This window comes from Entelurus aequoreus, linkage group LG05 (genome assembly GCF_033978785.1).
Source record: "Entelurus aequoreus isolate RoL-2023_Sb linkage group LG05, RoL_Eaeq_v1.1, whole genome shotgun sequence".
NCBI lineage: Eukaryota > Metazoa > Chordata > Actinopteri > Syngnathiformes > Syngnathidae > Entelurus > Entelurus aequoreus.
Genome location: NC_084735.1, coordinates 49,525,930 through 49,541,828, shown reverse-complemented (window position 1 = coordinate 49,541,828; position 15,899 = coordinate 49,525,930). Strand labels below are relative to the sequence as shown.

At 38.7% G+C, this 15,899-nt stretch overlaps 1 protein-coding gene across 2 annotated transcripts in view; it reads left to right on the top strand.

Moving 5' to 3' along the window:
- LOC133650717 (roundabout homolog 2-like) overlaps positions 1-15,899 on the top strand; it is a 240,172-nt gene that overhangs the window by 38,969 nt on the left and 185,304 nt on the right. For both annotated transcript variants that reach the window (XM_062048300.1, XM_062048299.1), the window contains exon 2: positions 5,491-5,817. In XM_062048300.1, the coding sequence (XP_061904284.1) occupies positions 5,491-5,817 (327 nt within the window). The remainder of the gene's footprint in view (positions 1-5,490; positions 5,818-15,899) is intronic.

The window sequence follows — 15,899 nt, the reverse complement described above, 5'->3', positions numbered from 1 at the left end:
CTTCTTCTCTCTAATTAATTAAATTACACATCTTCACAGTGGTACATTTTTTTCCCCCTTCAAGATATAATACAAATCCAATGAATGCGTTACAGTCACATAACACACATGCACCAAACAAAGCAAAATACATATCATTTATTGAAATGAATTAATGAGCATTTAGCAATACTTTTACTTTTGTTCAACACTCTTGTTAGACGGCGATGGGCTAAGAGAGAGGAGGGCAACGGAAACTCTACCTTTGTACTTTGCCCATACTTGCCAACCCTCCCGTTTTTAGTGAGAGAATCCCGTTATTCAGCGCCTCTCCCGACAACCTCCCGGCAGAGATTTTCTCCCGACAAACTCCCGGTATTCAGCCGGAGCTGGAGGCCACGCCCCCTCCAGCTCAATGCGGACCTGAGACTGAGTGGGGACAGCCTATTCTCACGTCCGCTTTCCCACAGTATAAATATGCTTGCAAGTTCCAAAACGAATGGAAACAAGAATTTCAGTTCATCCAGGACAGTTCCAAGGGGAAGGTGTATGTTGCCTGTAAATATGTAGAACAGACTTCTCCATTGAACATGGTGGCCGAAATGATTTCTCAGTCATGAACAGAGAAGTTAAACAGGACAATACTGCCATCTAATGGATAGATAATTCAAGTATTTCTTTTATGTAAATAAAATAAATATATATATAGCTAGAATTCACTGAAAGTCAAGTATTTCATACATATGTATATATATATATATATATATATATATATATATATATATATATATATATATATATATATATATATATATATATATATATATATATATATATATATATGAAATACTCGAGTTGGTGAATTCTAGCGGTAAATAACCACGCCCCCAACCCCCCCACTACCACCCCCCACCTCCCGATATTGGAGGTCTCAAGGTTGGCAAGTATGACTTTGCCACACGTTCCTTCTATAGATCAATAGTTTTTCTCACCTTCTTTTAGGACTATGTGACAGTTTGAGCTTCTAACCAACGTAAAACTGCTATGTCGCTTATTTCGTCGTGAGAGCGCACTGTAAAATTAAATTTAAAAAATTAGATTTACCGGTAAAAATTGTCAGCTCCAATAATTTACTGTACATTTATGATGGTTTTTACAGCAAATTATTGTAGATGTAAAAAATAAACAGAAAATGTTGGCGCCTTGACTACCAGTCATTTTACAGTGTATTACTGTAAATTTAAAAACTACCATTACATTTCTGCAGATTGAGCTGCCAGTGTTTCAACGTAAAATCAAAGGCAGTTTTTTACAGCAAATTATTGTAATTTTAAAAACGGAACCACTGTTTTTAATGGTAAAATTCTGGCGACTGATTTGCCAGTTTTTTTCACAGGAAAATGTATGTGCGTCGTTTTTACAGTCAATTACTGTAAATGAAAAAAACAGTTACATTGTTATTTTTACTGTAAAATTCTGGCGACTGAGTTGCCAGTGTTTTACTGTAAAATTGATGGCAATTTTTACAACAAACAGTACAACAGTTACTGTAAAATCTACAGTTGTTTTTACAGTGTGGAATAATTGAACACTAATCGAAATTGAGGTAGAAGGTCGTGATTTTTGCCATGTTTTTCCAAACCTGCAAACATGCTTTTCTAAACTTTCGTCCGTCCCATGGTGGATTATTTTTCAGTTGTACTAGGGCTTGACAATTAATACAATTTTAATCTCAAACTCGTGTTATTGTTTTTTTTATATTACCATTGTTATTTCAATCTATTGTTGCTGCTATTATTATTGTTTTACTTGTTGTTTATGTGTTACTAATTTATTATTATTGTTACTATTATTACTATTTTACTTGTTGTTTATTTGTTACTAATTTATTTCCAGTTGTTCGTTTAATTATTTTTTTTTATTGAGTTTTAAATAATAAATTTTGGTGTTACAATAAATACGCATTTTTTTAAATTAATGAATAATCATGTAATTAATAAAACAATCGTGATTATTGATTTTTGGAATAATCGAACAGCCCTAAGTCGTACTCATTAAAAAGCCCATAGACTGCAGGGTATCTTCCTTGTTTGCCAATATGCTTTTGGCGGTGAGGGCGTGTCTCGGAGTGAGGCGGTGGCGTAACCAGTATGACGTCAAGAATTAACACATTTCAATAACTGAAGCAAAGCATGCCATTTTGTCTTCATCATTAAGAAACGGGATAAGATAAACATATTTAAACATTCAAACAACATTAATACGCCTCTAAAGATATTTATTTTTAAAAATACAACTGGGTTAAGATTTCAGTGTGTGTATAAGCACTTTTTGAGCACACTCAACAGTTCTGTGATAATTCTGGTCACAATAGCAATGATATGAAATGTTCTTATTTGACCTCACTAGGTTTTTTTGGTTTTTTTTTTAATTCAACCCAGAGAGCTGAACTAAAAGTAACCAACTGTGCTGAATTTGGCTTTTATTTGTCATTGTTTTTACATTTTCTTTTCTCTGTTCTAGAGTATCACAATGTATTTTCTATTTGTGATATTCTGTTTAAAATGTATTCCCATTAACCTGTGCAACTTGCTACTAAGGCTGAAACGACGCGTCGACGTAGTCGACGTCATCGGTTATGTAAATACGTCGACGCCGTTTTTGTGCGTCGACGCGTCGCATAATTACGTCACACTACCGTCATGGCGGAGCGCAAAGCAGACTGTGCGAGCGAGGGGAAAAACGCACGCCAAAAGTCGTCAAAAGTGTGGGAGTATTTCAATACACAGCCTAATAATGTTGTTGTATGCACAGTGTCGAGCGTAAATGGCCTATCATAGCAGCACAACGGCTATGAACGAACATTTGAAAAGAAAACCATCAACCATCAACTAGTCAATAGTCCGCGTTAGCATACGTTGTCATCATTACACAAAAACATGAATGTGTCATTTGTATCTGCTAGGGGTGTAACGTTATGTGTTTTGTATTGAACCGTTTCGGTACGGGGCTTTCGGTTCGGTACGGGGGCGTACCGAACGAGTTTCTAAGCTAAAGCTAACTTTAGCTGCTAAAGTCTTAACAAGTTGCTTTGCTCCTTCTGCGGCTGCCTCTGTCTCAGCACGCAGCATTGTCCCACCCATACAACCATCTGATTGGTACACACGCAGCATTGTCCCACCCATACAACCATCTGATTGGTACACACGCAGCATTGTCCCACCCACACAACCATCTGATTGGTACACACGAAGCATTATCAGCCAATCAGCAGTGCGTATTCAGAGCGCATGTAGTCAGCGCTTCAGCGTGGAGCAGATAGGTGTTTAGCAGGTGAGCATCAGGCAGCGGACTCTCCCCGAATGATAATAAACACCTCCCAGTCAACTACTAGTAACATCACTATGAGCCCGTTGACCTTCTAGAAACTTAAACTGCAGCTCAGCTCACTCGCAGTCCTGGCTTGAGGTGAAGGCTAATTAGCTCTCAGTTCCAGTCACATCGACCCCTTCTGAGCGCCTATTTTCAGCTGCTGGGAATATTGTAAACAAGAAAAGAAGCAAAGCAAGTAGACATGCTAACCTTTCTTCATTACAACTGTTAGTCACTCACTGGAATGAGTAGAATTGGTTATTGTGTACTGTGTTGGACTGGATGTTTATTTTGCACATTTTAAAAGCAATACTTAATGTTTACAGTGCTCCAGAATATTTAGATTGGCACTTTTTTGTATTGATGTTTATCTTTATTTTTGCACATTTTAGCAAATTAGCAGTACTTTCACTTTTGTTGAAATGTTTACACTTTTGTTACAGAATATTTCGTTTTGCACTTTTTTGTATTGGATGTTTATCTTTATTTTTGCACATTTTAAAGCAAAATAAGCAATACTTTTACTTTTGAAATGCTTATACTATTGCAGAATATTAAGATTTGCACTGGATGTTTACTTTTATATTTGCACATTAAAAAGCAAATAAGCTACTTTTAATTTTGTTAAATGTTAAAAGTTTTAAATGTTTACATTGTTACAGAATATTTTGTCATGTTGTTGTCAATGTTGACTGAGTGGCCATACTTTTTTTTTTTGTAAATAAAAGCCATGCCTTTTGAAAAAACTGGCCTACTTTTATTTTTTCATCTTCATTTTAAATAAAATAAAATAAAAAATAATCGGTAAAAGGAAAAATAATCTATAGATGAATCGAAAAAATAATCTATAGATTAACCGATTAATCGAAAAAATAATCTATAGATTAATCGATAGAAAAATAATCGTTAGCTGCAGCCTTACTTGCTACTTACCGGTACTCTATTTTTATTCTATTCTATTAGAATTGTTATGTACGTACAGTACTACTACTACATTTCGTGCCATGGCATGTGTCTCATGTGTGCTGCTATAACAAAAAAGTTCCTTTAAATCTTGAAAAGTGTGGACACGGCCAAACTGGAATGGTATTTTCAAGTTTGTGACTGAGATACATAATTATTATGCTTACAGTGGAGGTTAATTTGTGTCTTTATTATGAAAGCTTTTTTTTGACACTGAATTCGTTTAACTGAATTTTTTGCATTTGAATTTTGGAAACTGAATTTTTTTTATGCTGATACTTTCATTGAAAAAAAATTCAGTGTTTTAAAATTCAGTGTATAAAAGTTCAGTGTTTTAACATTCAGTGTGTAAAAATTCAGTGTAAAAAAATCAGTGTATACAAATTCAGTGTAAAGAAAATCAGTGTAAAAAAAATTCAGTGTATAAAAATTCAGTGTAAAAAAAATTCAGCATTTTAAAATTCAGTGTATGAAAGTTCAGTGTTTTAGAATTCAGTATGTAAAAAATCAGTGTAAAAAAATCAGTGTATAAAAATTCAGTGTATAAATGTTCAGTGTAAAAAATTCAGTGTAAAGAAATCAGTGTATAAAAATTCAGTGTAAAGAAAATCAGTGTAAAATAATTCAGTGTAAAAAAAAAGTCAGCGTTTTAAAAAATTCAGGGAATAAAAGTTCAGTGTTTTACAATTCAGTATGTAAAAATTTAGTGTGTAAAAATTCAGTGTAAAAAAAATCAGTGTATAAAAATTCAGTGTATAAATGTTCAGTGTAAAAAATTCAGTGTAAAAAAAAGTCCTTGTATAAAAATTCTGTGTTTAAAAATTCAATGCTAAAAAATTCAGTGCCGGGTTCTGAGACAGGATCAATTGCTTCTGTCGTAATTTACCGAAAGTGACTCTTGCATTTTGAATCAGCACATTTTTGCACACTGCATTTGTATACACTGAATTTATTTTCAATAAAATTGTCAGCATAATTTGATGTAAAAAAATTCAGTTCACAAAGTTTAAACACAATAAATTCAGTACATACATTTAGTGTAAAAAAAAAGCTTTCGTATTAAAGACACAAATTAACCTCCATACTTACATCCTTCTATGTGTATTATAGCTTTTTCTAGTCAAGAACGCATCCGAAGTCTCATGTATTTTCCCTTTGCGATTTTTTTTGCCTTAGGATCTCGGCCCAGGCTAGAGGATGCTGCTCCACGAATTGTTGAACATCCGTCAGATCTGATTGTGTCCAAGGGGGAGCCAGCTACCCTCAACTGCAAGGCAGAGGGCCGTCCGATTCCCATGGTAGAATGGTACAAAGATGGGGATCGGGTCGAGACAGACCGTGAGGACCCTCGCTCTCACAGGATGCTCTTACCCAGCGGTTCCCTCTTCTTCCTGAGAATCGTACATGGCCGGCGAAGTAAACCTGATGAAGGTGTCTATGTGTGCGTGGCCCGTAATTACCTGGGTGAGGCAGTCAGTCGAAATGCGTCGCTGGAAGTAGCAAGTAAGTATTGTTGTTTTGTTCAATTTGTAGGTATGTGTGTAGATCACTGGCGTGCAGTGGAGTTGAAGGTTGGTGAGGCACGATTTACACTTCAGTACTGTCGATTTACACTTCAGTACTGTCATAGTCTTATGATTTTACCAATTTATTGTCCGGTTAGATTACACAGGCTGTCAATAGTCATGGTGTATAAGAAGTCTTTCTGCCAAAAAAAATGTTGGAAATACAAATGCAACCCAGTTTATGAGTGGATTGCACATTCAGATGTCTGGTTTCTGCCATGTATTTGATTTGGGATTGTGCAATTACAGCTATTTTTACTTAAGAAAATAAAAAAAAATGTTTGGAATTATGTAGAAAATGCACAGATCAGTGGACATGTTAATATTTACCTCCACCAGAAGAAAGTTATGTAATTGTTGTCGTTGTTAGTTAGTCTGCTAATTACTTAGGTTGCCTCTACACTGGGACAACTAGGGCTATACAGGGTATAACCCACCTAACCTTATCCCTGTCCACACACACACAATGCCATCGTTTAAGCTTTGGTTTAAGACTCCAAACCCCTCCGACCGCGGGCACAACACAACCTAGTACGCATGCGCGGGAAATGGCAGATGCGCATATATTACGTCATTGTTACCTCTGACCTGGAAGTGTATCCTTACCCGGTAGTCTGGTAAGTGAAGTATTTCAATGTAGCCTATTGCCACATTTCTTTTAACAGTAAACCTTGCTTGCTCCACCATCAGCAGCTGTTAGACTAACCCTATTGTAGTGAATTATACCTGAGCCATCATAAATTAATCAAATCTTTAATGGACGTGTGAAAGTAAATAATGTGATTAAGAACAGTTTACAACAATCAATCTGTGGATTTCGATATCTGGTCAGGTCACTCTTTTACCTTCACCTTTATTGTCCATTCTTGCAATCCTGCCTGCCTTATCCAAAACCGTTGCTCAACATTGCTATGTAGCCGTCTGAGATGTGGTGTATACGAAATAGCTGCAATCGCGCATTTCCTTCTCTTAAGGTATTCATGTGTGATTTTTACAAGCGCCTGTACATGTAAAAGAAGGAGAAACACGGGCATGTTAGGATGATTCGCCCCTATCTTTCTAGTAGTTACCGCCGAGTGGAAACCGGTTGTTATGAAGCTGGCTGTGGCACATTATTTCTGACGTCACTTCCTCTCCGAACTCCGTTTATAAACGATTAATGAGTCTATACAGAGCTAAGAGCCGGAGATTCAAGAAATAGACGGCACACTTACCCGTGTAAAAAATTATCTAAGATGGGGAACTTTAAACGATGGGTTAGTGTGTCTGACACCGGTTTTAGGCTAAATAGTTATTAGTTTAAGGAGTTATCCGGCTTAATATAGACAGGGCCTTAGTTAGAAACATAGCTCAAAAAGTTATGGGTTATGTGTGTATGTTGATGGCCCCGCAGAGACAAAGACAGTGGATGACTGACAAGAGTGTTCACGATGTTTCTTTTATTCTGCTATAGTGAGATCAAACAGTTAGTTTCTATGGGTGCTAGCAGCTCCGCTTCCACCTACAGAGACAAATGGTTTGTTCCATTTACCTCAGAAGTTGGAAGTGAATTCCCGCAAAATAGGGATGCTATTATATGATTCATATGAATATTATATGCATTTAATGTCTTTAGAAACCCATCTACACAATCCACATAGTTTTATCACTTATAGAGTATCATGGGCAATTTCTAAAATGGATTACATTTGATTTATAAGGTTTTAAATTGATTAATCACGATTTGATTTGATTCCATTCGAACTACATTTACGTATTGAAAATGTCTCAATTCTGTTAAAAATTCAAATGCACTTTGTTTTTTTCTTAATCATAAAAAGATGCAGGTGAGACTAAAAGCTGTTTCACAGACACTCAAGCTTTTTGTTATCACCATCTTTCGTGAACTCGAGATGCCAGCCATCACCTTGGTGTCACTTCTCCTGGCAGCTTGTACCCTAAGGCCTCAACCCCACTTCTTGTACTCCAAGCTTATCATATCACATCCTACCTTCTCCTACTGCAGAAAGTGCAACTTCTGTCCTGTTGTGTCTGATGCTCCATGACCTAGGTTGTTCGTGATCGTTGACAGCTTGGTCATGAATAAGAAGAAGAAGGAAAAAAACTACTGTTGGATAAGAAAGCTGAAAAATGTTTTTGCAGAGGGGGAGGATTTTTGTCACTGCTCGTTGGCAGCTTTCTTCAAACAGATGTTCCTTCTTGTTTTAAATGTCATATTTGCCAACCAAAGCTACTGACACTATAAATACTTATGGAATACACAGAAACCGAAACATTCTATCCTTGTCTTCCTTGTAGACCTTTGATCTTAGTGTCTGGAAATGCCCCCGGTGTTCTTGTTGCAGCCGAAAAAACAAAACATTTTTCAATAAGTTGAACCAGAGGAACATGTTTAAAAATACCACAACACAAGTCCTGAATCATGTTTAACATTCTCGGCCTGGGTATTATCCAGATTGTTTATGGTTGGTCTATTGTTTTTTTTTTTTTTTTGTTTTTTTTTTGGTTGGTCTATTGCAGGGGTCGGCAACCTTTACCACTCAAAGAGCCATTTTGACAAGTTTCACAAATTAAATAAAACAATGGGAGCCACAGAACTCTTTTGAAAATTTAAAATGAAATTACATTGCATACAAAGCTTTTTTTGCTTTGCGCTATGTTTTAACCAGGGGCCTCAGACACACGCACCTTAATATGAAAATGTAATGTTAGTGCGGGCCGCGAGTTTTAAATGAATGGCGCTTGATAGCGTCATACTTACCAACCCTCTCAATTTTTCCGGGAGACTACCGAATTTCAGGGCGTGATGGCACTGCTTTTAGCGCCCTCTACAGCCTGCTCAAACAGCGTACCTGCTCGGCTACATGTTGAATGCAGCTTCTGCTTGCACACGTAAGTAACAGCAAGGCATACTTGGTCAACAGCCACACAGCTTACACTGACGGTAGCCGTATAAAACAACTTTAGCACTGTTACGTTAAAAATATGCGCCACACTGTGAACCCACACCAAAAAAGAATGACAAACACATTTCTGGAGAACGTCCACACTGTAACACAACATAAACACAACAAAACAAATACCCAGAATCCCATGCAGCCCTAACTCTTCCGGTCTACATTATACACCCCGCTACCACCAAACCCCGCCCACCTCAACCGACGCACGGAGGGGTGGTGGTTGATGTGTGGAGGGGTTTGGTGGTAGCTAGGGCTGCATTGGATTCTGGGTATTTGTTGTGTTGTGTTTATGTTGTGTTACAGTGCAGAGGTTCTCCAGAAATGTGTTTTTCATTCTTTTTTTGGTGTGGGTTCTTAGTGTGGCACATATTTGTAATGTAACAGTGTTAAAGTTGTTTTATACGTCCACCATCAGTGTAAGCTGTGTGGCTGTTGACCAAGTATGACTTGCTGTCTCCTACGGGTGCAAGTATGAGCTTCGTACACCATGTGGCCGGGCTGGCACGCTGTTTGTACAGGCTATAGAGGACAATAAATGCAGAGCTAATAGAGCACGCCCTTAATTTAGTTGTTAGGGTAAAAATTGAAGAATATTTGCCCCGGGATATTTCTAGGAGAGGCACTGAGATCCGTGAGTCTCCTGGGAAAATTGGGAGGGTCGGCAGGTATGCAGCTGAGCCGCATCAGAGTGGTCAAAGAGCCACATGCGGCTCCGGAGCCGCGGGTTGACGACCCCTGGTCTATTGTAAAAGAGAGAGGTAGCATGTCAACATGTCAGAAACTATACCATGAAATAAAAAGAATACATACATTTGTATTTGATTGAAGTAAATATGTATTTGATCCCAATGCAAAACATGGCTTACTACTTTGTCAAGAAACCCAGAAGTACCGTATTTTTCAGACTATAAGTCACAGTTTTTTTCATAGTTTGGCCGGGGGTGCAACTTATACTCAGGAGCGACTTATGTGTGAAATTATTAACAGATAACCGTAAAATATCAAATAATATTATTTAGCTCATTCACGTAAGAGACTAGACGTATAAGATTTCATCGGATTTAGCGATTAGGAGTGACAGATTGTTTGGTAAACGTATAGCATGTTCTATATGTTATAGTTATTTGAATGACTCTTACCATAATATGTTACGTTAACATACCAGTCCCGTTTTCAGTTGGTTGTTTATGCGTCATATAACGTACACTTATTCAGCCTGTTGTTCACTATTCTTTTTTTATTTTAAATTGCCTTTCAAATGTCTATTCTTGGTGTTGGGTTTTATCAAATAAATTTCCCCAAAAAATGCGACTTATACTCCAATGCAACTTATATATGTTTTTTTCCTTCTTTATTATGCATTTTCGGCCGGTGCGACTTATACTCCGGAGCGACTTATACTCCGAAAAATACGGTAGGTAGTAGGAAGGATTAGCGAGAGTTCCGTTTTGGAGGGGTGTTATAATGGTAGTGTTTGTTGGCATCTTTGATTTTCTTGAAGTTGGTCACTAGGCCTGCACACATCGCAGGTGGGATTTTGGTCTTAATGAGCAGGGGCACAATGCGGGCACATCAGGATCTGAATCCATTATAGCAAAGTGTGTTGCTAATGCTTTTGTTGCTGACTGTGATCCCAACTCCCTCGATATTATTAACCAGTTCCTCCCTTGTAATTCTCAGTTGTTCTCTCACCTTGCTCACAATTATGCTTACCTCATAATGTGAATTCTCGCATGGAGCTCCAGAGCTAGGGCGATCGACTGATATCTTTCCTTCTGGCTATGCTTCTTGTTAATGGTCTTATAGCTCCTTTTTTGTCTTGCGTAGGTCTATAATTAAGTTCCTGATGTCCATTCCACCACCAGTGTAGAGATTTTAAAGGCCTACTGAAACCCACTACTACCGACCACGCAGTCTGATAGTTTATATATCAATGATGAAATCTTAACATTGCAATACAGGTCCAGTGTTTGGTTCGGTGTCTCCTGATAGTAGTATTGTTGATCTTCTGTCTGTCCTTCCAGTCAGGGGCTTATTTCTTTTGTTTCTATCTGCATTTAAGCACGATGCTATCACGTTAGCTCCGTAGCTAAAGTGCTTCACCGATGTATTGTCTTGGAGATAAAAGTCAATGTGAATGTCCATTTCACGTTCTCGACTCTCATTTTCAAGAGGATATAGTATCCGAGGTGGTTTAAAATACAAATCCGTGATCCACAATAGAAAAAGGAGAAAGTGTGGAATCCAATGAGCCCTTTTACCTAAGTTACGGTCAGAGCGAAAAAAGATACGTCCTGCACTGCACTCTAGTCCTTCACTCTCATGTTCCTCATCCACGAATCTTTCATCCTCGCTCAAATTAATGGGGTAATCGTCGCTTTCTCGGTCCGAATCGCTCTCGCTGCTGGTGTAAACAATGGGGAAATGTGAGGAGCCCTTCAACCTGCGACGTCACGCTACTTCCGGTACAGGCAAGGCTTTTTTTATCAGCGACCAAAAGTTGCGAACTTTATCGTCGATGTTCTCTACGCCATCAGTGTGTGAATGTGTGTGTGAATGGGTGGATGTGGAAATACTGTCAAAGCGCTTTGAGTACCTTGAAGGTAGAAAAGCGCTATACAGGTATAACCCATTTATCATTTATTTACTACCGTAATTTCCGGACTATAAGCCGCTACTTTTTCCCCTCGTTCTGGTCCCTGCGGCTTATACAAGGGTGCGGCTTATTTACGGCCTGTTCTTCTCAGACACCGACAAAGAGGATTTCGGTGGTTTTAGTACGCAGGAGGAAGACGATGACACAATGATTAAAGACTGACTTTTCATATACCGGTAGGCTGGTTATTTTGATAACGTACAGGGGAGCACTTTGTATTACTTTGCACAGCTGTATTACTTGTACTCTGCACGAATGCTGTTCGCCATGTCAAAGATGTGAAAGTTTGATTGAATGATTGAAAGATTTATTGTTAATAAATGGGACGCTATGCGTTCCCAAACAGTCATCTCTGTCCCGACAATCCCCTCCGTGGTAGCAGGAACCCCTATATACTACGGTAATTACACATCAAAACCCTGCGGCTTATAGTCGGGTGCGGCTTATATATGGAGCAATCTGTATTTTCCCCTAAATTTAGCTGGTGCGGCTTATAGTCAGGTGCGGCTTATAGCCCGGAAATTACGGTAAATCCTTTCAGCAAAAAAATGGCATTATCGCGAAATGATCAAGTATGACACATAGAATGGATCTGCTATCCCCGTTTAAATAAAACAATTTCATTTCAGTAGGCCTTTAACTAGTATGATAAAATAATTTATGAAAAAATTGCTTTCATTCCCAACGTTTGGCATCTATGTGAACTTGTGGAGTTACATTATGGAACACGTTTTTTGCAAAACAGTGCACTTCCTTTTAGATCAACGTTTTACTCCTTGTGTATATCTGTCTGTTAGCTCACAGACACAAATCCATCCTTTTTTTTTTTATCCGTTCTAACGTGAGAGGTTACACTTGGGGGGAAAAAAATGGTTATCGGTGCCAGAAGTCAGGAGTAGGAAGGTGGTTGATTTACAGGCTTTAACCTCTTACAATCCATCTGCGGCAGGCTGAGAAGCAGTAGGCCTCAGTATGGATACACTGTTGAGCAGTGGCGTAACAAATCAGGAGGAAAAACTCAACGCAGCTGAGATAACTGCTACTATTGGTCTCCTTCTTTCTTTCCTTTGCGCTGTGACGCTCCATTTTTATTTTTAGATGAACTGCCACTCATGTTAATTTCATAGTACAAAATGTTCATCTTGCTTGAACTCTGTTGACAAGTAACTGTTGACGTTGGTGAACGGTTGATGATGATTTTACCCACAATACACTTGAGGACACTGGGCCCCATTCAGCAATAAGTTCCCAACTTTTCCTATTATCTTTCTTCATAAGTGATTTCCTAAGAGGAGTCCATTCAAATTCATGACGTGTTCTTAAACGGGCAAATTGTTTCCACCTGCTGTTCTTAAGTTGCTGAATGCCAAATGGTTAGCGCGTGCGTGTCTGTCATAATTTGCATATAAACACGCCCTTTTTCCCCAATATGCATATGTAAACACCCTTAAATCCGTAATTTGCATGGGTAAACACCCTTAATTCCTCATATAAGGGCACAATTCCGGCGGAAAAGCCGAACATCAAACACACGAAGAAAACACAAACAGATTACAGAATAGAAATTCGTATTATCCCGTGGGGAAAATACATAATGTCAAAACACAAGTTTAAGAAAGGGGGGACTGCTGAGGTAGCCTAAAGCGTTCAAATAAATATTCGTCCCTTAGGGCAAATAGGTCTACATGGTCGTGAAATATGCGCTCCCTCCCCAGGGCACAATCTGCGGCGTCTTGCAGTAGCAGCAAAAGCATTGCCATCGTGTGAGTTGAGTTGCAACAGGGTGTGAGAGGCCTGTTGGTCTTTTAAAGAGTCACCAATCACTAAATCAACGGCCCGGTAATTGATGATTGTGTGTGTGTGTGTGTGTGTGTGCGTGTGTGTGTGTGTGTGTTTGTGTGTGTGTGTGCGTGCGCACACGGTCTTTTGAAATGTCTATATATTGCTCATTTTGCTATATGTCTGTCTGTCTGTCTGTCTGTCTTCTATCTATCTATCTATCTATCTATCTATCTATCTATCTATCTATCTATCTATCTATCTATCTATCTATCTATCTATCTATCTATCTATCTATCTATCTATCTATGATATTAATTTAACATTAGACAATAGAAGTAAGGGAACTTGTCACACTTAAGAACAAATAGGCCACCCTAAGAGTGCTCTGGAGCACTTGTAGACTTTGTTCTTACCTACGAACAATTCCCAGCTAAGAAAACATTGGTGAATACAAAAATCTCCTTAAAATCTTCGTAAGTGGGCATAAGAAGAAAATTTGTTCTTAAGAACGGTTGCTGAATGGGGCTAAATATCATCAATCCACTTGTAAATTTGCCCATCCCAAAGTGAAATGTGAGAGTGAAAATAAAACCAGTCATACAGCACAACATTTTATTCATTCTTTTACACCTACTGAATCGTTAAATTCAGTTTTGGAAAGTTTTTAGTAACCATTGTTCATCCTACTGGGGCAACCGATAAACCCAAATACTTCCAGCTTTTTTGATTAGAATAAAACCATTTGCATGATCTGAGCTCCTCCAGGCTCAAGCTGTGAGAGAGGCCCTCCCCAGCCAGGTCGAGGGACCTGGCTCTGTCATGTCCCCGCTCTGGGTAGATCCCCACTCAGGAACCATGGCCGAGGGCACGCTGCCCTCCCAGCCCCACTTGTAGCTCTGCCCCTGCCGTCAAGATTATGCAATACAACACTGAAAGAGGCCGTTTCTTGTCATACCACAAAAGGAGGACATTCGATTTTCTTATATTTGCACAATTTCTGTAGTAATAATTTTGTGACTTTGTTGATAGTAACGATAAGTTGACTAATTGGGTTCTGAACCATACACCCATTTAGCATGTGTAATTTGGCCACCAACTTTTACATTCGGTTACAGATATTTTTAGGCAACAAAGACAAATAAAGATCACCACAGTGGTACCTCATCTTATGAATTCAATCTGTTCCATGACCCAGCTTGTTACTCAAAACACTCAAATCAGCCCTGCCAGTTTAAATTAAATTAAATACATTTTATCCAAAACGCCAACATTTTAACATGTAAAAAGAAAAGCTAACTTTTACATAAGAAATATGGCAAAAGTATCTACAGTAGTTTTATAAAATAGGAAACTGAAGAGGGTTTATAAATCTGTTTTGGTCTAGTACAGTGGTTCTTAACCTTGTTGGAGGTACCGAACCCCACCACTTTCTTATGCGCATTCCCCGCCCCGAACCCTTCTTTAGTGAAATATAAAATGTTTTTTTTTTCAAATTCAAGACAAAGTTATGTTTTTTTACTGGTGCACAAAATGAACCGTGCATTAACATCATCTTGTTCAAAGAACAAAACCAACACAGTGCATGAACTCACAACAAATTACACACCTGCAAATCAGATGGAAAATTAGAGGGAGCATTGTTTGGGGGTATCCATAATACGCTGATAGGGAGAAGTTTTTATTTACACGATGAGTCGGGTGTGTCTTGACCTCCGCGGCGCAGGCTCCGCCGAACCCCTGAAGCTGACTCACCGAACCCCTAGGGTTCGATCGAACCCAGGTTAAGAACCACTGGTCTAGTACGATCTGCGTTTTCCTATTTCTAACATGTACAATGAGCCAAGTTACTGAGGTGGGATGGCTGATCAGTAAGGTTGGGATAGCAGCGAGTACTGGAGAGAAAAATTAATGTGCATGTTACGGTCCTGGTTACCATGGTCTAAGATGAAAAAGGGAAGCAAAACATAAGACATGGACACAACAGATAACTTGTTAAAAGAGTGATTTAATTTATGAGAACTATCTCCACAAAATCACCAATATTAGAGAAATGGCCTAGTGGTTAGAGTGTCCGCCCTGAGATCGGTAGGTTGGAGTTCAAATCCCAGCCGAGTCATACCAAAGACTATAAAAATGGGACCCGTTTCCCTCCCTGCTTGGCACTCAGCATCAAGGGTTGGAGTTGGGGGTTAAATCACCAAAATGATTCCCGGGCGCGGCGCCGCTGCTGCCCACTGCTCCCCAAGGGGATGAGTCAAATGCAGAGGACAAATTTCACCACATCTAGTGTGTGTGTGACAATCATTGGTACTTTAATCTTTAATCTTAATGTAGCACTAAAAAGGGGGAAATAAGATACAAAGCTACAATCCAGACCTTTAGGGAAAGGGGACGTGGCAAAGCAGCGATGTGGCAAAGGTTCCGGATCCACTTCTGCTGCTTTATATCCTGGCTCCGCACAGCTTGCCAATTCAGAACTAAAAGCAATAAAGTAAAGTGAATAAATAAAGCAAAACCGATGACCAGAAATACTGTTGGAGGAGACAAAAAGTGTGTTAAAAAACATGAAAAGCACAACAAATATGTTTAAAACTACAAATTAATGAATAAATCATCACAGCC